At 63.0% G+C, this 16,038-nt stretch overlaps 3 protein-coding genes and 1 long non-coding RNA gene across 9 annotated transcripts; 2 read left to right on the top strand and 2 right to left on the bottom strand.

The window, feature by feature from the left end:
• Positions 1–52: 52 nt before the first annotated feature.
• LOC120499078 (putative ciliary rootlet coiled-coil protein 2) lies at positions 53–5,861 on the top strand. 4 transcript variants are annotated; one of them, XM_039702503.1, is made up of 5 exons: positions 53–639; positions 1,807–1,903; positions 1,990–2,122; positions 2,465–2,530; positions 5,751–5,861. In XM_039702503.1, the coding sequence occupies exons 1-5, from the start codon at positions 331–333 to the stop codon at positions 5,845–5,847; spliced, it is 702 nt and encodes a 233-aa protein (XP_039558437.1). In that variant the 5' UTR covers positions 53–330; the 3' UTR covers positions 5,848–5,861. The 4 variants fall into 4 exon arrangements, with proteins under 4 accessions (XP_039558437.1, XP_039558436.1, XP_039558439.1 ...); XM_039702502.1 differs by lacking the exon at positions 5,751–5,861 and adding an exon at positions 2,903–3,692 and having other exon boundaries at positions 2,465–2,548; XM_039702505.1 differs by lacking the exon at positions 5,751–5,861 and adding an exon at positions 2,952–3,090.
• Positions 5,700–6,997, bottom strand: LOC120499079. The gene is made up of 3 exons (XR_005626802.1): positions 6,860–6,997; positions 6,031–6,231; positions 5,700–5,827 (listed from the first exon to the last, which is right to left on the bottom strand). It is a non-coding gene; the product is annotated as an uncharacterized LOC120499079 (long non-coding RNA).
• On the top strand, positions 5,935–9,463 carry LOC120499077 (plasmalemma vesicle associated protein). Of its 3 annotated transcripts, none has more exons than XM_039702500.1 (6): positions 5,935–6,327; positions 6,946–7,024; positions 7,216–7,808; positions 8,091–8,211; positions 8,499–8,574; positions 8,664–9,463. In XM_039702500.1, the coding sequence occupies exons 1-6, from the start codon at positions 5,950–5,952 to the stop codon at positions 8,668–8,670; spliced, it is 1,254 nt and encodes a 417-aa protein (XP_039558434.1). In that variant the 5' UTR covers positions 5,935–5,949; the 3' UTR covers positions 8,671–9,463. The 3 variants fall into 3 exon arrangements, with proteins under 3 accessions (XP_039558434.1, XP_039558433.1, XP_039558435.1); XM_039702499.1 differs by having other exon boundaries at positions 8,496–8,574; positions 8,664–9,457; XM_039702501.1 differs by lacking the exons at positions 8,091–8,211; positions 8,499–8,574; positions 8,664–9,463 and adding an exon at positions 7,869–8,084 and having other exon boundaries at positions 7,216–7,828.
• Positions 9,464–10,125: 662 nt separating this feature from the next.
• Positions 10,126–14,413, bottom strand: GTPBP3 (GTP binding protein 3, mitochondrial). The gene is made up of 9 exons (XM_039702498.1): positions 14,358–14,413; positions 13,724–14,007; positions 13,180–13,266; positions 12,285–12,487; positions 12,053–12,125; positions 11,548–11,691; positions 11,094–11,259; positions 10,743–11,012; positions 10,126–10,417 (listed from the first exon to the last, which is right to left on the bottom strand). Exons 1-9 carry the CDS (start codon positions 14,393–14,395, stop codon positions 10,183–10,185), a joined length of 1,500 nt encoding a protein of 499 aa, XP_039558432.1. The 5' UTR covers positions 14,396–14,413; the 3' UTR covers positions 10,126–10,182.
• Between the last annotated feature and the right edge of the window lie 1,625 nt (positions 14,414–16,038).

Raw genomic sequence — 16,038 nt, 5'->3', positions numbered from 1 at the left:
GTGCCAAGTGCCTCCTGCAAACTGACCATGTGTGTGGAGGTAAAAGGCCATTTTACATACAGAGCAATATACAATAATGCATCAGCTAATGTCCTCGCAGCTGGGGCAGAGCTGTCCCCTGTCCAGCACAAACAAAAACTATTCTGGGCCGTGACCTGCCACAAACCTCAGCCCACGCGCGACAATTACAGTGTCACCAGAAGCGCCACCGCCACATCCCGGCACGGCCACCGCCAGAGCAGGTCCGACTGTCCTCTCCTGTTCCCTCCGTCCCCTCCTGTCCCCTTTGGTCCCCTCCTGTCCATTCCTGTCCCCTCTGTCCCCTCCGGCATGGACCCCGCGGTGCCCAGGGCCACGCTGAAGGTGCTGGCGCTGTGCGCGGCGCTGCTGGTGCTGGTGGCGGCGGTGACAGTGGCGGTGGCGGTGTCGCTGTGGCGCTCCGAGGCGCTGGGGCAGCTGCAGGGCTGCCGGGAGCGGGCAGTGAACGAGAGCCGGGAGCTCGGGACCCACCTGGGGGAGCTGGAACGGGACCGGGAGCGGCTGCGGAGCGACGGGGACACGCTGCGCCGAGAGCTGGCACGGGCACAAGGGGACAGCGCCAGGGACAATGCCAGCCTCGTGTCCTGCCGGGAGCGCGCGGTAGGTGGCCGGAGGGATGGGGACAAATCCGTTGTCCCCATAGGTGGCCAGGAAATGGGGACAAGGTGTTCGGTCACTTTGGGGTGGCAAAGAGGATAGGGACAGCACTCCCTGTCCCCTCAGCAGTGTCCTCTGTCCCTCCCTCCCTGGCCAGCAGCCAAGCCCGGGGGCTGCTCCATCCCTGTTCCCCGTTCCAGCCAGGATGGTGAGCTGGGACACGGGCACAGCCACCTGGGGGAGACAGCCGCCACCTCCCTGCAGGGGACACCCCAAAAACAACCTCTGGATGCTCCCAAGGGGGCAGAGCCGTCATATCCCTACAGGGACACCCCAAAAACGAGCCCAGCATGCTCTTGGCTCCATTCTAGGGGAGCAAAGTCGCCCCATCCCTGCAGGGGACACCTCAAAAACGAGCCCCGGCTGCTCCCCGCTCCGTCCCGCTCCCGGCGGGGCCGCTGTTCCCGGCTCCATCCCGGTAATTACCGGGTCCCGAGGCAGTGCCGGGGCCGCAGCTCCCGGTTTGTCCTTCCCGGGTATTTTTAGCTGCGGTTGCAGCTGGGGAAGGGCCCGGAGGAAGAGCCGGGTCCCGCCGCCCCTCTCGGGCTCATCCGGCTGAACAATGGCCCGGAGAGGCTGGAAAATGTCCCCGTTTCCCGGGGCTGGCGCCGGGAGCTGGGTAGGGCTGGGCAGCCTCTTGGAGAGCTCCTGTCCCCCTGTCCCCTCCCTGGCACCAGCGATGACACCCGCGGGGTGACCTCGGCCTGCTGGGACAGGTCACATCTCCCCCAGGATGAGTGTCACCTCAGAGAGGAGGGATTGTCCCCAAAGCCCCGTCCCCAACCCTTTGAGGAACGTGATGGGAGGGGCACAGGCACCCAAGGCCACCAGGAGCGTGGGAACACTTGGGGACATGGGTGACCTGGAGCTCTCCTGTGCTCCCCACCCTCAGGATGAGCCATCCCTCCAGGGCAGGGGGATTGTCCCCAAATCCGTGTCCCCACCTTGGGAGAAGGATGTGAGGGGGACCCAAGGCCACCAGGAGCGTGGGGACAGCTTGAGGACATGGGGGGACAGTGAGGCAGAGGAGCAGAAGGGCTCTGGCAGCGGATGAAGAGTCGGGGGAGTGGACACTGCCCACCGCTGTTCCCACGTATCCCCTGTCCCCAGGCCAGGCTGGAGGCCAATGTCACCGCGCTGGGGAACGAGCTGGTGGCGCTGCGGCGGGAGCGGGCCGAGCTGGCCGGTGACAAAGTGACGCTGCAAGGTGAGCTCTGCCCCGCGCCAGGAGCCCGGCCCGGGAGGGCTGCGCTCCGTCCTGGCGTGACCAGCCGGTGTCGCCGCTGTCCCCAGAGGAGGTGGCGCGGGGCGCGGAGCAGGCGCGGGGGCTCCGGCGGCGGCTGCAGGAGGCGCTGGAGCAGCAGCGGGAGCTGTGGGAGCGCCGGGAGCGCTGCGAGGGGCGACAGCGGGAGCTGCAGGACAGCCTGTAAGGGCTCTGTCCCCCGGGACACCCTCTATCCCTCGGGAACATCCCCCTGTCCTTCGGTGACATCTCTCTGTCCCTCGGGGATATCCCCCTGTCAGGTCCTTGTCACCCTCCTTAGGGTGGGCCACCCCCAGAGCAGCCATCCCCTCACTCTTGTGACAACCTGTCCTGTCCCTCCCTCCTCATGGGGACCCCCGTGTGTCCCCGCAATCCCCTCCTGCCCTTTCCTGTCCCTGTCCCTCCTTGGCGACCCCCTGTCCTGTCCCTCGTCCCCTTGGGTACCCCCCGTGTCCCCACCCGGGGTCAGGGTCACCCCCCGACGTGGCTCCGCTGTCCCCGCAGCCGGGACTACGCGGCCGAGCTGGAGGCGCTGCGGCGGCGGGCCCGGGACAGAGGCAGCGGGCGCAGGTGTCCCCCGGGTCACCGGTACTGCGGGGGGGGACAGAAGGGGGAGGGGGGACAGAGTGAGGGGACAGAACGGGGAAGGGGGGACAGACCGAGGGGACAGAACGAGGAGGGGGGGACATCCGGAGAGGGGGGACAGCCCAGAGAGGGGGGACAGAGTGAGGGGACAGAACGGGGAAGGGGGGACAGAGTGAGGGGACAGCCGAGGAGGTGGGGACAGCCCGGGGAGGGGAACAATCCGGGAAAGGGACACCCCGGGAAGGTGTCACAGCCCACGGACTGGGAGGTCCCGCAAGGGGGGACATCCCGGGAGGAGGAGACAGCCCCGGGAGGAGGCACAGCAAGGAGCGGCGGTGTCACTGCCATTGTCCCCAGGGCAGCAGGGCCCGTGCGGGACTCACTGCCCGTCCCTCCACCCTTGCAGGAAGGGCTGAGGTCCGCAGCCCCCCCGGCCTCCCCAGCGAGCGCCACATCCCCGTTGTCGCAGTGTCCCCAGCGCTGCCACCTGCGGGGCTGGCCCAGCCCCGGAGAATCCAGCGCAGCGCGGGAGCTGTGGGGGTGGGAGATGGTCCTGATCCCATTGATCCCCGATCCCATTGACCCTGCATCCCACTGATCCCATTGATACCCGACCCCATTGATACCCAATCCCATCAATCCTTAATCCCATTGATCCCATCGATCCCTGATACCACCAAGATTCCCGATCCTATTGATCCCTGATCCCATTGATCACAGACCCCACTGATCCCTGATCCCACTGTGATCCCTGATCCTATTGACCCCATTGATCCCCGATTCCATTGATCCCTGACCTGTTGATTCCATTGATCCCTGATCCCTGGCCCCACAGGGTCCCAATCCCATCCCATGTCCTGATCCCATCCTGTGTCCTGATCCCAACCTCAATCCCGATCCCATCCCAATCCCACTGCGCCCCGACCCCTTAGTGCTGCCACCCCGTGTCCCTGTCCCGCCGTGTCCCCATCCCGTGTCCCAGCTGGACAGGGGACACAGGGGTCCCTTCTCCACTTTTTTGGGGCAGTTTCGGCTCATCCTGGGCACAGATTTCCCTGAAATCCCCTCTGGGGGCTCCGGCCATATCCACAGCACTCCAGAACCCGGGAACAGCGGGAATTTGGGGGATTTTGGGAACACTGGGCAATAAAAGCTGCACTGCTCACCGGGACATCTCCCTGTATCACCAGCCCGCTGTCCCCTCTCCCTCTGACCCCAACTGGCCCCTCCCCAAACTCCAGGGATTTCTCCCATCCTGGATTCTAACGGCTCTGCCAGGGACCCCAAAACACCCCGAGGGGGGACTGGGGGACACAGAGCCACTCCCGTGCCGTGGAGCCACCCCCGGTGTCTGTCCCCGGACGGGGACATCGCTGCCACGGTGGCTCCGCCCAGCCGGGAATGGCAGAGCCGGGGTTGTCACCGTGTCCCCACCCCAGTCCTGGTCCCTGCAGGTCCCTGGGCGTTGGGGTGGCCTTGGGGTCACCTTGGCGACATGGAGGGGACCCAGCGCAGGGAACAGGGTGGAGTTTGGGGTGTCATGGTTGAAGGGGGGGGTGTGGGGGTGTGACACGGCCCTTTTGTCCCTCAGTGCCACCTCAAACCGGGTGTCTGGGGGTGTCCAGGCCCTGCTGCAGCCACTGTCCCCCTGTCCCCATCCCACGGGGATGTCGTGATCCCCCAGCCCCGCAGGACGCCCGGGGGGTTCCGGGGTGCCCCGGGGGGTTCGGGGAGTTCGGGGGGGCCGGGCCGCGGGGCCCGCAGGGCGCTGACCCCTGGCCGGTGGCTGTTTCCTGCCCTGGCTGCTCCTCGTCCCTCGGGGACAGGGAAGTGTCTGCGATGGCCCGGCCGGTGTCGCTGCCGGAGCCATTCTCAGCTACCGCCGCTTCCTTTTCCTGAGCTGCAAATAACAGTGAGTCACCCGCGGAGACACTGCCACCCCCCCGAGGGGGCCACTGCCATCCCTGACACCCCCTGAGGGGGCACTGCCACCCCCACCCTCCCGAGGGGACACTGCCACCCTTGAGGGGACACTGCCACCCCCGCCCCCCGCGCCGCCGGTGTCACCTTTGGGATGCCCCATCCCGGATCCCATCCCGAGGGTTCCTTGCAGCCTCCCGGGACCCCACAGATTCCCCCCACCCCGTCCCATTTCCAAATTAACAGCCCCAATTAACCCTCCGCCCTGATTAACTCATCCCCACACCGTGGGAACTCTGTTCCCAGTTCAGGAGCAGTCGTTCCCAGTTCCCCTCCCCATTCTGGCGGGGAATGCTGCTCGGGCCCCACCCGGGTTTGGGGTTTGGGATCTCCCCGATCCCGGGGAGCCGCTGGGAGAGCCCCAGGGGACACCGGGATGTCACCTCTGTCCCCTCCCGGCGTGTCGAGGGGCTCGTAGTAGGGGGGGGCCGGATGCGTCGCTGCCCTTTGCACAGGATGCGGCCGCAGGAAAATCCAACTTTCCTGGAAACCCGCTTCAAAGCGGACCCAAGGATGCTGGGAAGCCACGGCAGAGCTGCTCCGGTCCCTGTCCCCGTCCCTGCCTCGCCTCGCTCGGTGCCACCCGAGCTGTCCCCGTCCCCGTGTGCCACCCCCGTGCCACCCTCGGGGTCCCCCCGGCACCCCCGGGGACCCACCCTGCGCTCCCGGCGGGATCAGCGCGGCAATTCCGGTGCCGGAGGTGGGAGTTTTGGGGTGGGAGGCAATTCCAAATAATTCCAAACAATACCAGGCAATTCCAGGGCACCAGGCACCAAAATGGGGATCGGAGGAATTGAATCCCATGATTTTGGAGCAGGAGGCAATTCCAGGGATGCGCTGGGCACCAAAATGGGTTGCAAGGAATGGAATCCCACTTTTTTTCTCCATCTCCACTCCAGAAACAACAATCCCAGCAGATGCTGTGCTCTGATCACCCGGTGGGATCGAATTCCCTGGAATTTCCACGCTGAGAATGGGAATTTTGGGGCAGGAGACAATTCCAGGGGCACTAAAAGGGCATGGAGGGAACGAAATCCCATTTTTTTCCCCCTCCACTCCAGGAACAACAATCCCAGCGCCCTGATCACCCAGCGGGATTGAATTCCCTGCAATTCTCACCCCGGGAGTGGGAATTTCGGGGCAGACACTTCCAGGGGTGTGCCGGGCACTAAAATGGGATGGAGGGAATGAAATCCCATTTATTTTTTCCCCTTCCACACTTCAGGAACAACAATGCCAGCAGAAGCTGTGCCCTGATAACCCGGCGGGTCCCCGGGAGCATCCGGCACGGCAGGAAGGAGCCTGGCAGGAGGAAATATTAAATCCTGGGATATAAACACGGCGTCGGGAGCAGCCCCGCCCCAGTGCGGCCCCCCTGAAAAGCGCGGTCCCGGCGGGGTGGGGCGGCCAGAGCGGCGGCGAGGATGGAGAAGAGCAGCTTCGCCATGGCCAAGTTCGGGCTGGAGCACAAGGAGGCGATGCCGAAGCGCGATTGCGGTTTTTACCTCAAATACATTTTCCTTTTCACCTCGCTGATCCAATTCCTGATCATCCTGGGGCTCGTGCTCTTCATGGTGTACGGGAACGCCCAGGCGGGCACCGACACCCACCTGAGGCTCCTGGAGGAGCAGGTGCAGAGCCACTACCGCAGGATTGTCACCCTGAGCGCCACCAACGCCAACCTGAGCCGCGCGCTCAACGCCACCCTGAAGGACAAGGACAAGCTGCAGGGGATGGCGCTGAAGGTGCAGAGGGAGCTGGAGAAGTGTAACAGTAGCCAGGCCTCCAGCAGCATCCCGCAGGTGACTCCCGGGGGAGGGTGGCACCGCTGGCAGGTGACGCTGATGTTGCCTGCTTGTCCCTTGGGGTGGTGGCGGCGAGGGGAGCCCAGAAAGTGCCAGGGGGTTTTGGTCAAGGGGTCTCCAATCTTGGGGTTCTCTTCCTTCTCCTCTTCTTCCTACCTACAGCTCTCCCAGAGTTCCTGAAGGGGTGCCTGGGGATCCTTTCAGGATGTTCTGACCCCTCTCCTCTTCCTCCTCATCCCCCGGGCTCTCTCTGAGGCTTGTGGGGACCGGGATGATGCTGGGGGAGTTTTTGGGGTGTTCTGACCCCTCTCCTCCTCCTCTTCCTCCCATTCCCCCAGACCTCTCCCAGAGCCCACAAGGAGATGCTGGGGGGTCCTTTTGGGATTCTCTGACCCCTCTCCTCCTCTTCCTCCTTCTCCTTCTCCTCCTCCTCTCCAAGTCCTGGTGTCTCATTCTCAAGGTGTTTGTGGGATCCTCTGACCCCGCTCCTCTTCCTCCTCCTCCTCATCCCCTGGGCTCTCTCTGTTACCTCTGGGGACTGGGATGGTGCCGGGGGTGTTTTTGGGATGTTCTGACCCCTCTCCTCCTCCTCCTCCTCCTCTTCCTCCCACGCAGCTGCGGGAGCTCCTGTTCCGGCAGGTGAGGCTGACCGAGTGCCAGGTGATCACCACCCTCATCAACACCACCTGCAATGGTAAGAGACACCCCCAGCCCCAAAAAACCCCTGGGCACCCAACTCTCCCTCCCCACCTTTCTGGGCACCCCCAGCACCCCCACGTGACCTGCACCAGTCACCGCAAGCCACGGGGTGGCACCTGGGGGAACCCAAACCCCCAGATCCCAAATCCCCCAGAGCCAAACCCTGTCCCCCAACTCCCCCCAAAGCCGAGAAGCTGCAGCTGCAGCGGCAGCTGGACCAGGCCAGCTCATCCAAGAAAAGCCTGGAGGACAGCGGGCGGCAGAGCCAGGCTGAGCTGGCCAAAGCCACCCGTGAGAGGGACAGGTGCCAGCAGGACCTGCAGAGCGCCAGGACCGAGGGCGACCTGAGCAGGATGGAGCTGGAGGTGCAGAAACACCGCTGCAGCTCCCTGCAGAGCGATGTGAGCGAGAAAATCCTGAGGATTTCGGAGCTGGCCAAGCAATACCAGTGCAAAGAAGCCGAGAAGGAGCTGGGGCAGATCCGGGACCGCGTGGAGGGGCTGCTGCGGCGGCAGCAGGAGCGCGACGCGCACTTCGTGTGGAGGAGCAGCTGTGAGCTGAGCGTGCAGCAGTGCCGCCACAACTGCTCCCGCGACACGCAGGAGCTGCACAAGAGGATCCAGGGCCTGGAGAAGCGCGAGAAGGACGGCGAGGAGGAGAGGAAGAGGATGCAGGCGGAGAAGGAGAAGGTGGGGAAGGAGCTGGAGGAGAAGAGGAAGGAGGCAGCGGCGACGGCGGAGTCACTGAGGCAGCAGCTCGGGGTCTGCATGGGAACCAAGGTGGGGACACGGGGACACAGGGAACTGGGGACATGGGGCACTGGGGACACGGGGACACAGGGACATGGGGACATGGGGAGAGGACATTGGGGCACTGGGGACATGGGGTTGGGAACATGGGGACATGAGGACTCCCATGGGGACATGGGGACTCCCATAGGGACATGGGCACGGGCACCTCTACACGGGGGTTTTCCTTCCTGACGCCTGGATTTTGTTTAAGTGGGAATTTCCTGCTGAGGGCGGTGCCACCCCTGAGCAGTGCCCCCGCTGTCCCCCCAGATGTCCCACCTGGACCTGCCGGGCTCGCGGGTGCCGGGCAGCACCGCCCGCTCAGGCTCCTTCCCTGGCACGGGCACCTACATGGAGCTCCTGAAGAACCCGGCCACCCTGGGCACCATGGGTGAGTCCCTGGGGGGACTGGGGACACGCTGGGGGGTCACCATGTCCCCTGGGTGCCCATCCCATCAATCCCATCGCAATTCATGGATCCCACCCCAATCCCACGGATTCCATCCCATCCCAATCCCATCCCAATCCCACCCCACTCCCATCAATCCCATCAATCCCAATCCCATCAATCCCAATCCCATCAATCCCAATCCCATCAATCCCAATCCCATGGATCCCATCCCAAATCCACCCCGCTCCCCTGGATCCCATCCCATGGGTCCCACCCCAATCCAGCAGGAATGCAGAACCCGGCAGAGCTCCAGCAGATGCTGCAGCTGATGGAGCAGTACACGGCCACCCTGAAGAACGCCAGGTGAGGGGACAGAGGTGACACCAGGCCACCCTCCCCGGGCCACCCAGGGCTCCCAGAGGTGCCCCCGCCCTGATCCCATTTTCCCACAGTGGATAACGCTGGAAAATCCCATGGAAAACCAGGAGTGCCGCCCAGGAAGTGCTTCCCGCAGTACGGATGGCAACCCCTGCCCCAGGGCCACCCTCCCTCTGTCCCTTTGTCCCCGTGTCCCCAACCCCACCCCGTGTGTCCCCTCAGATGTATCCCTGCCTCTCGGCTGGAGCGGGACAACAGCTGGCCCCAAATCTGGGGACAACTCGCTGCTCGTGTGGGTGGAAATTCATGGGAAAATCGGGAATTTTGGGAGCGGGAATTCCACACAGAGGGGTGGGACACACCCGAGGGACAGGGATGTCCTTGTCCTCAAAGGATGGAGGACAGCGCTGCCCTTGTCCTCCCGCCCTGAATTTGGGGACAACATGCCACTCCTGCAGATGGAAATCCATGGAAAAATTGGGAATTTTGGGAGCGGGAATTCCGCACAGAGGGGTTGGACACGCCTGAGGATGAGGCACAGGGATGTCCTTGTCCCCAGAGGATGAGGGACAGCGCTGTCCTTGTTCCCCAGCCCTGAATCTGGGGACAACTCGCCACTTGTGTGGATGGAAATCCATGGAAAAATTGGGATGGGGAGCGGGAATTCCATCCCAGCTCTGCACAGAGGGGTGGGAAATGCCCAAGGACGAGGCACAGGGATGTCCTTGTCCCCAAAGGATGAGGGACCACGCTGTCCTTGTCCCCCTGGGCCCCCCCGGAGTGGGGCAGGAATTTATTCCCAGGATTTATTCCTGGGATTTACGGCTGCGTTTCCTGTGGAAAATCCTTTTCCTGCCCCGCCGTCCCTGCCCGCACGCCAGGCGCCACCGAGGCCTCCCGGAGTGTCCCTTGTCCCTTTCCCCATCCCAAGTGTCCCCCAAGCTGTGTCTGTGCCAGGAGAAGGGCACTGCCACCTCCTGGGTGGCGATGCCACCACCCCCCCACCTCCTGCCCAGCCCCAGGGTGGCACCGTGGTGACAAAAGTGACAAGGGTGACAAAAATCTCACTGTCCCTGAAGGTCCGGGGGGGCCTCAGGCACTGCCAGAGGATTTCCTGGAATTCCTCCATGGATAATCTCGGAGCACCAGGTGCTTCCCGAGCTCCCGCCCAGGGGATAGCACAGGGGGGTGGCACAGGGGTGTCCCCAGGAGATGCCACCATTTTTGGGGTGGCAGAGCACCAGCAAGAGCCCACATCTGCCACGGTTTGGGGGAATTCCGTGGATTGGGATGGATCCTGGGGGTCTCAAACCCCTCAGGCTGGATCCTTGGGGTTAGAGGGCATAGGGATGTGCCCCATGTCACATTGGGGATGGGGACACCCCAAATGGGAACACCAGGGGTGGCTTTTCCCCTCCAGCTCCTGGTTTGTCCCCCTGGCCAGGAATTGGGACTTTTCTCAGGGTTTTTTTTCCCACATTTGGGGCTTGGGACACACTCCCAGACACGGCCACCAGCGAGGGGACAACACCAAAGCCACCAAAGGCACCACGGTTTAATCCTGGCGACACCACACCCCAGGGAGTGCCACTGTCACTTCCCCACACAAAAATCCCTAAAAATGATATCCAGGATATCCTCGGCGCCCACATGCCCGGTGATCCTGCCCAGCTCCCGCCGTGCCACCCGCAACTGCTCGGCTGCCACCGCCAGGTCCCCACTGTCCCCAAGGTCCCCAAAGCGCTCCAGGGCCGCCGCGCACGCCCCGAGGTGGCGGCTGTGCCTGCTCTGAGTCAGGCTGGGAGAGCCCAGGAGGGGATCCCCGCACCTGGAGGGTGGGAATGGGAATAGAATGGGTTGGGATGGGATGGGATGGGATGGGATGGGATGGGATGGGATGGGATGGGATGGGAATGGGAACAGGAACGAGAAAGGGAATGGAATGGAAAAGGGATCAGGAATGGGGAAGTGATTTGGAACGGGAAAGGGGATTGGAAACAGAAAAGGAATCAGGAATGGAAAAGGGGATCAGGAAGGGAAAAGGGGATTGGGAAGTGAAAGGGATCAGCCATGGAAAAGGGGATCAGCCATGGAGAAGGGGGATCAGCCATCCCCATAAACCAGGAAGAGGGTTTGGGACCCCCCGGACTCACAGCTGTGCCAGCTGTTGTGCCAGCAGCTCCAGCAGCGCCTCCAGCCCCTCGCCCGTCTTGCAGGACAGCAGGGTGGCAGGGGGTCCCTGGGCTCCGGTGGCACTCGGGGACCCCCCGTGCCCCCCCAGCAGGTCGGCCTTGTTGAGCACCAGCACGCAGGGGGTGCCCGGGGGCGGCTCCAGCGCCGCCAGCGCCGCCCCCAGAGCCACCGGCGTGGGTGACACCGAGGTGGCATCCAGCACTGCCAGCACCAGATCAGCCTGGCACAACCTGGGGACACACGGGGTGATGTCACCATCCGGACTGACACCCCAAACCCCCCCCAAACCCCCCAAAACCCCCAAGACTCACCGGGCCCGTGCCCGGGCCACGCCCTCGCGCTCCACGGGGTCGGTGGCCTGGCGCAGCCCCGCGGTGTCACTGAGCACCAGCGGGTACCCCCCAATGTCCAGGGCCACCTCCAGCACGTCCCGGGTGGTGCCCGCTGTGGGGGACACGATGGCGGCCGGGCGCCGACCTGGGGACAGCGGGAATGGTCCGGGGGCTTTGGGGATTATCCCAACCCCTCCACGCCCGTGGGTGACCTGGGGACAGCGGGAATGGTCTGGGGGGTTTGGGGATTATCCCGGGCCCTCCACATCCTGTCCCCACCATGGGTGACATGATGGCCTGGGGACATCAGGAATGGTTCCCTCTGGAATTCTGAGCATTGTCCCAACCCCTCCACGCCTGGTCCCCACCCCAGGTGCCATGATGGCCTGGGGACAGCAGGAATGGCTCCCGTCTGCCCCCATGGCCCACTCACAGAGCAGGTTGAGCAGGCTGCTCTTGCCCACGTTGGGGGGGCCGGCGATGACGGCCCGGACCCCCCCCCGCAGCAGCTCCCCACGACGCCCGTCCCGCAGGTGGCCCTGGAGCTCCTGCAGCAGCGCCCGCACGGTGACAGCCACTGCGGGGACACAGCGGGGTCAGCCCGGCTGGGGACAGCAGGGACACAGCAGAGACAGCCCAGCTGAGGACAGCGGGGACACGGTGGGGTCAGCCCAGCTGGGGACAGCGGGGACATGGCAGGGTCAGGTCGGCTGGGGAGAGTGGGGCCTGAGCCCCAGGTTGGGGAAAAACACCAGGAGAGACCCCGGGTCCTGATCCCTAAATCTGGGATAAAAACATCAGGAAGAGGCCCCATATCCCAGCCAGGGGGACAAACAAGGACCTGGAGTGGCTGGATGGGACAAGCCCCCCTGGACGTCTCCATTGCCAGAGTGACACCATGGGGACACAGCCATGACGTGGGGACAGCAGGGGCTCACCTTGGGCCAAAACCTCTTCCTCCACATTGTCATCCTCGCTGAAGTCAATGTAGGCCTCCAGGTGGGCGAGCGCCTGCCATTGGGATGGGAGTCACCCCTGAGCTGCTGGCCACCCAGGAGGGCTCGGTGGCCACCTGGGAGGGCTCAGTGGCCACTTGGGAGGGCTCAATGGCCACCTGGGAAGGCTCAGTGGCCACCCGGGAGGGCTCGGTGGCCCCGCAGGTGACCCCACCTGGGTGAGGGAGTGGCTCCAGCGCTGGTAGAGCCGGCCCAGGTCCCCCTCGAGCTGCCGGAGCGCCTGGCGCCGCTGCGCCTCCGTCTCGGCCCCGATCAGGTCCCGCAGGCCCTCGGCCGCCGTCAGGTCCAGCTTGCCGTGGGCAAACGCCCGGCGCGTGAACTCGCCTGGCTCGGCCGGACGCAGCCCCGGCAAACGGCCTGGGGAGCACCGGGCACGGCGGGGACAGCAACATGGAGGGGGTCCCGGGAACGGGGGGACAGGAGGAATCCCCAGGGTCCCAAAGGGATGGGGGAAATGGGATGGGAAGGATCAGGCAGAACCCCAAGGATCCCAGAGGGAAGGGGGAAAGGGGAAGAGGAAATGGGGTGGGGGCAATGGGACAGGGGATTCCCCAGGATCCCAAAGGGAAGGGGGAAAAGGGGAAGGGAAAATGGGACAGGGGATGATCAGGCAGAAGCCACAGGATCCCAAAGGGAAGGAGGAAAGGGGATGGGGGGAAATGGGACAGGGAGGATCAGGAAGAACCCCCGGGATCCCAAAGGGAAGTGCACAAAATAAAGGGGGAAGAGGGATGGGGAAGGATCACCCGGCATCCCAAGGAGAAGAGGGAAAGGATCAGGGGAGCTAAGAAAGGGGCAGGAGGGATGGAATAGGATCAGGATGGGATGGAATAGGATCAGCAGGGATCAGGGTTCACCCAGGACCCACAGCACCCCAAGGGGCAGGAGGGGTGGGAATAGGGGCAGTGTGGGATGGGAACAGAGGCAGCATGGGATGGAATAGGGTCAGGAGGGATGGAATAGGAGCAGGATAGGATGGAACAGGGTCAGGAGGGATGGAATAGGATCAGGATAGGATGGAACAGGGTCAGAAGGGGGTCGGGGCTCACCCAGGGCCCGCAGCACCCCGCTGACCACGGCGGGCCCCCCGTGCACGTGCAGCTCAGCGCAGTCCTCCCCGGTGAAGCTGTGGGGCCCTGTGAGCACACGGGGCTGGGTGGGCACCCCCAGCTGCCAGGCAGCCCCCCCCACACCGTGACACCCCAAAAACGGCCTTGGGGGAGTGCCAGGAGAGACCCTTCCCTAGAAGCAGCTCCATGGGATCAGTGTAAGGGTGACTCCAACCCCAGAGCCCAGGGGGCTCTGCCAGGCCCCAGGACCCCCACAGGGCACTGAGCCCCCCAAACCCCAATCCCTGCCCCAAACCCATGTCCTCAACCCCAAACCTGTGTCCCCCAACCCCAATTCATGCCCCCCAAATCCAAACCCATGTCTCCAACTCTGAACCCCCTATTCATGTCCCCACCCCGTGACCCCAAGCCCCATCCCCATGTCCCCATCCCTGTGTCCACACTCCATCCCTATGTCCCCAGCCATGTCCCCATCCCCATGTCCCCATCCCCGTGTCCCCAGCTGTGTCCCCAGTGTCCCCACCTGGGAACCACACCACCAGCCCCCTGTCCAGGCTCTCGTCCGTCTGGGGGTCCCGGATGCGCCGCAGGGCCATGACACGGGGCGGGGGCAGCCCGGGGGTCCCGGCCAGGCTGCGCAGGGCGGCCCCGCAGCCCGGCCCACTGGCCCGGATCACGGCCACGCCGCAGCGCCCCGGCGCCGAGGACAGCGCGAAGATGGTGTCACCTGTGCCCGGGGAGCCACCTGTGCCCCTGGCAGCAGCTGTGCCCGCCGCGGGTGGCACTGAGCTCAGCACCCGAGCACACCTGGGGGGGATGGAGGGGGCGTTATGGGCACACCCCGGTGGTCACACAGCGGGGACGACCCCCGTGGGCACCCAGGGGTGTGCTGGCCTCCCCGTGGACCCCCTCCCCAGGTGACCCTTCTCCCCCTGGATCCCCTCCCCAGGTAAGATCCCTGCCCATGGATCCCTTTCGCAGGTGAGACCCCCTCCCCAAATCCTGCCCCTCCCCAGGTAATTCTCTCCCCAGGTACCCCCAAACCTCGGCTCACCCACTCCCGTAACCCCCCATCCTCGTGTCCCCCTGCCCCCTCTATCCCTCTGTGCCCCCTGTCCCTCTGTCCCCCCGTCCCCTTTGTCCCCCTGTCCCCTCACCTGCCCCTCGCCGCCCTCATGGCCCCGCTCAGCGCCATCGCTGCCCTCCCCGCGCCCGCCTGGCCCCGCCCACCGCGGCACGCCATTGGCCAACCCACCGAAGGGGCGTGGCAACCGCCGCACGGGCCTCAGCGTCCCCTCCCATTAACGCACGCTATTGGTCAATACACATCGGAAGGCGGGGCTAACGGTGAATCTCGGCTTCTGATTGGTCAACATGCAAAGATGGCGGCGCCCTGGGTGAAGCCACGCGAACCCCGCGGTTCCGCCCGGCCCGGTGGGAAACACGATTTAAATTTTTATAAAATTTATATCTATTTCTACTGCAATAAAATCTAAATATTTATAAAGTGCATTAAGGGATAAAAGGGTTTAAATCCAGCGCTGAGGTGCTTGGCTGTTTGCTTGATATTTCTATTTTTATATTTTTAATTAATTTGTTTTTATTCGTATTTATTGATATGAATATGCAGGTACTCCCTGTAATGGAGAAATCTGTAAAGAACGTGGTTTAAGTTAAATAAATATAAACATAAATGCAAATATAAATATATTAAATAAACCTTTTTTAATATATAAATTATATATATTTAATATCATATAGTGGTCGTTTATATTAAATATATCTTATTTATATATAAATATAAAAGATAAAATATATTAATATTTATTCAACTTAAATAATATTCTCTCTAGACTCCATTGCAGGAGTTCATGCACATATATTAGAGTTTCTATTAAAAGATTTCTTTGCGTTTAGACATTTTTTTTTGCTTGGTTTTAACTTTTGATTTGTCTTTTCGCCATCTTGTAGATTAAACCAATATATTTTAATTCTTCTTGTGGTTAAATAATGATAATAATAATGATGATAATAACGATAATGATAATATAATAATGTATGCGTAAAGTATTAATATTAATCAATATTATGAAAGTTATATGTTAACATAATGTGTAATATAATTATAATCAATATTGTAAAACAATATTGATCATTGATTGATGATGATAATGATGATGATGATGATTATTATTATTATCATCATCATCATCATTCTGATTCCCAAAATCTGGGCTCAGGTTCCAGCGGGGATACAGCCAGGGAGGGACTGGGGTAAACTGGGATGGACCGGTCCGGACTGGGACAGACCGGCACGGCCCCGCTGACCCCGTGCCCCCCCCGCCCCCCAGTCCCGGGCCTGGCAGTGCCACCCGTGCCCCCCCGTGCCAGCGGCGGGGACAGTGCGGGGACATCTCCCGGTGGCACCGGGCCCAGCCGGGCCCCCCCCGATTCCCACATCGCGGGGGTTCCGGGTGGGACCCCCGGCCTGGGGGGCTTTGGGGGGACCCCCAGTGATTGGGGCTCTGGGGGGGGCTGGGGGGGGCTTTGGGTGGGGGCGTTTTGTGAGGTTTTAGGGATGGCTTTGGGTAGCTTTGGGGGGGATCCCCCCGTGCCGGGGGGCCGCTCTGGGGGAGGGGGGGGTCACCCAAAATGTCAGCGGGCAGCGCAGCCCGCTCGGGTTACCGGGAGCCGCCTCGCCGGGGGGGCACCGGGGGGTGGCACTTGGGGACAGCGCTGGGGACAGGCGGGGGGCACCTCGGGGTACCCCGGGGACACGGCGGGGGCCGCGGCGGCGCCGGCACCGGGCAGAGCCATCCGCCCCCCGCCCCGCGGGGC

The sequence above is a fragment of the Passer montanus genome, unplaced genomic scaffold, assembly GCF_014805655.1.
Source record: "Passer montanus isolate IOZ18808 unplaced genomic scaffold, ASM1480565v1 scaffold156, whole genome shotgun sequence".
Taxonomy (NCBI): Eukaryota; Metazoa; Chordata; class Aves; order Passeriformes; family Passeridae; genus Passer; species Passer montanus.
The sequence above is the reverse complement of the archived record's forward strand: the minus strand, read 5'-3'. Positions and strand labels throughout refer to the sequence as shown.

Coding starts and splice junctions, on each gene's coding strand:
- LOC120499078 (XM_039702502.1), top strand. CDS start 331: ATGGACCCCGCGGTGCCCAGGGCCACGCTGAAGGTGCTGGCGCTGTGC. Junction 1,904..1,989: donor TGACAAAGTGACGCTGCAAG/GTGAGCTCTGCC, acceptor CGCTGTCCCCAG/AGGAGGTGGCGCGGGGCGCG. Junction 2,123..2,464: donor CGGGAGCTGCAGGACAGCCT/GTAAGGGCTCTG, acceptor CTGTCCCCGCAG/CCGGGACTACGCGGCCGAGC.
- LOC120499077 (XM_039702499.1), top strand. CDS start 5,950: ATGGAGAAGAGCAGCTTCGCCATGGCCAAGTTCGGGCTGGAGCACAAG. Junction 6,328..6,945: donor CCTCCAGCAGCATCCCGCAG/GTGACTCCCGGG, acceptor CCTCCCACGCAG/CTGCGGGAGCTCCTGTTCCG. Junction 8,212..8,495: donor GGCCACCCTGGGCACCATGG/GTGAGTCCCTGG, acceptor ACCCCAATCCAG/CAGGAATGCAGAACCCGGCA.
- GTPBP3 (XM_039702498.1), bottom strand. CDS start 14,395: ATGGCGCTGAGCGGGGCCATGAGGGCGGCGAGGGGCAG. Junction 14,008..14,357: donor ATGAGGGCGGCGAGGGGCAG/GTGAGGGGACAG, acceptor CATCCCCCCCAG/GTGTGCTCGGGTGCTGAGCT. Junction 11,013..11,093: donor GTGGCCCGGGCACGGGCCCG/GTGAGTCTTGGG, acceptor GTGTGTCCCCAG/GTTGTGCCAGGCTGATCTGG.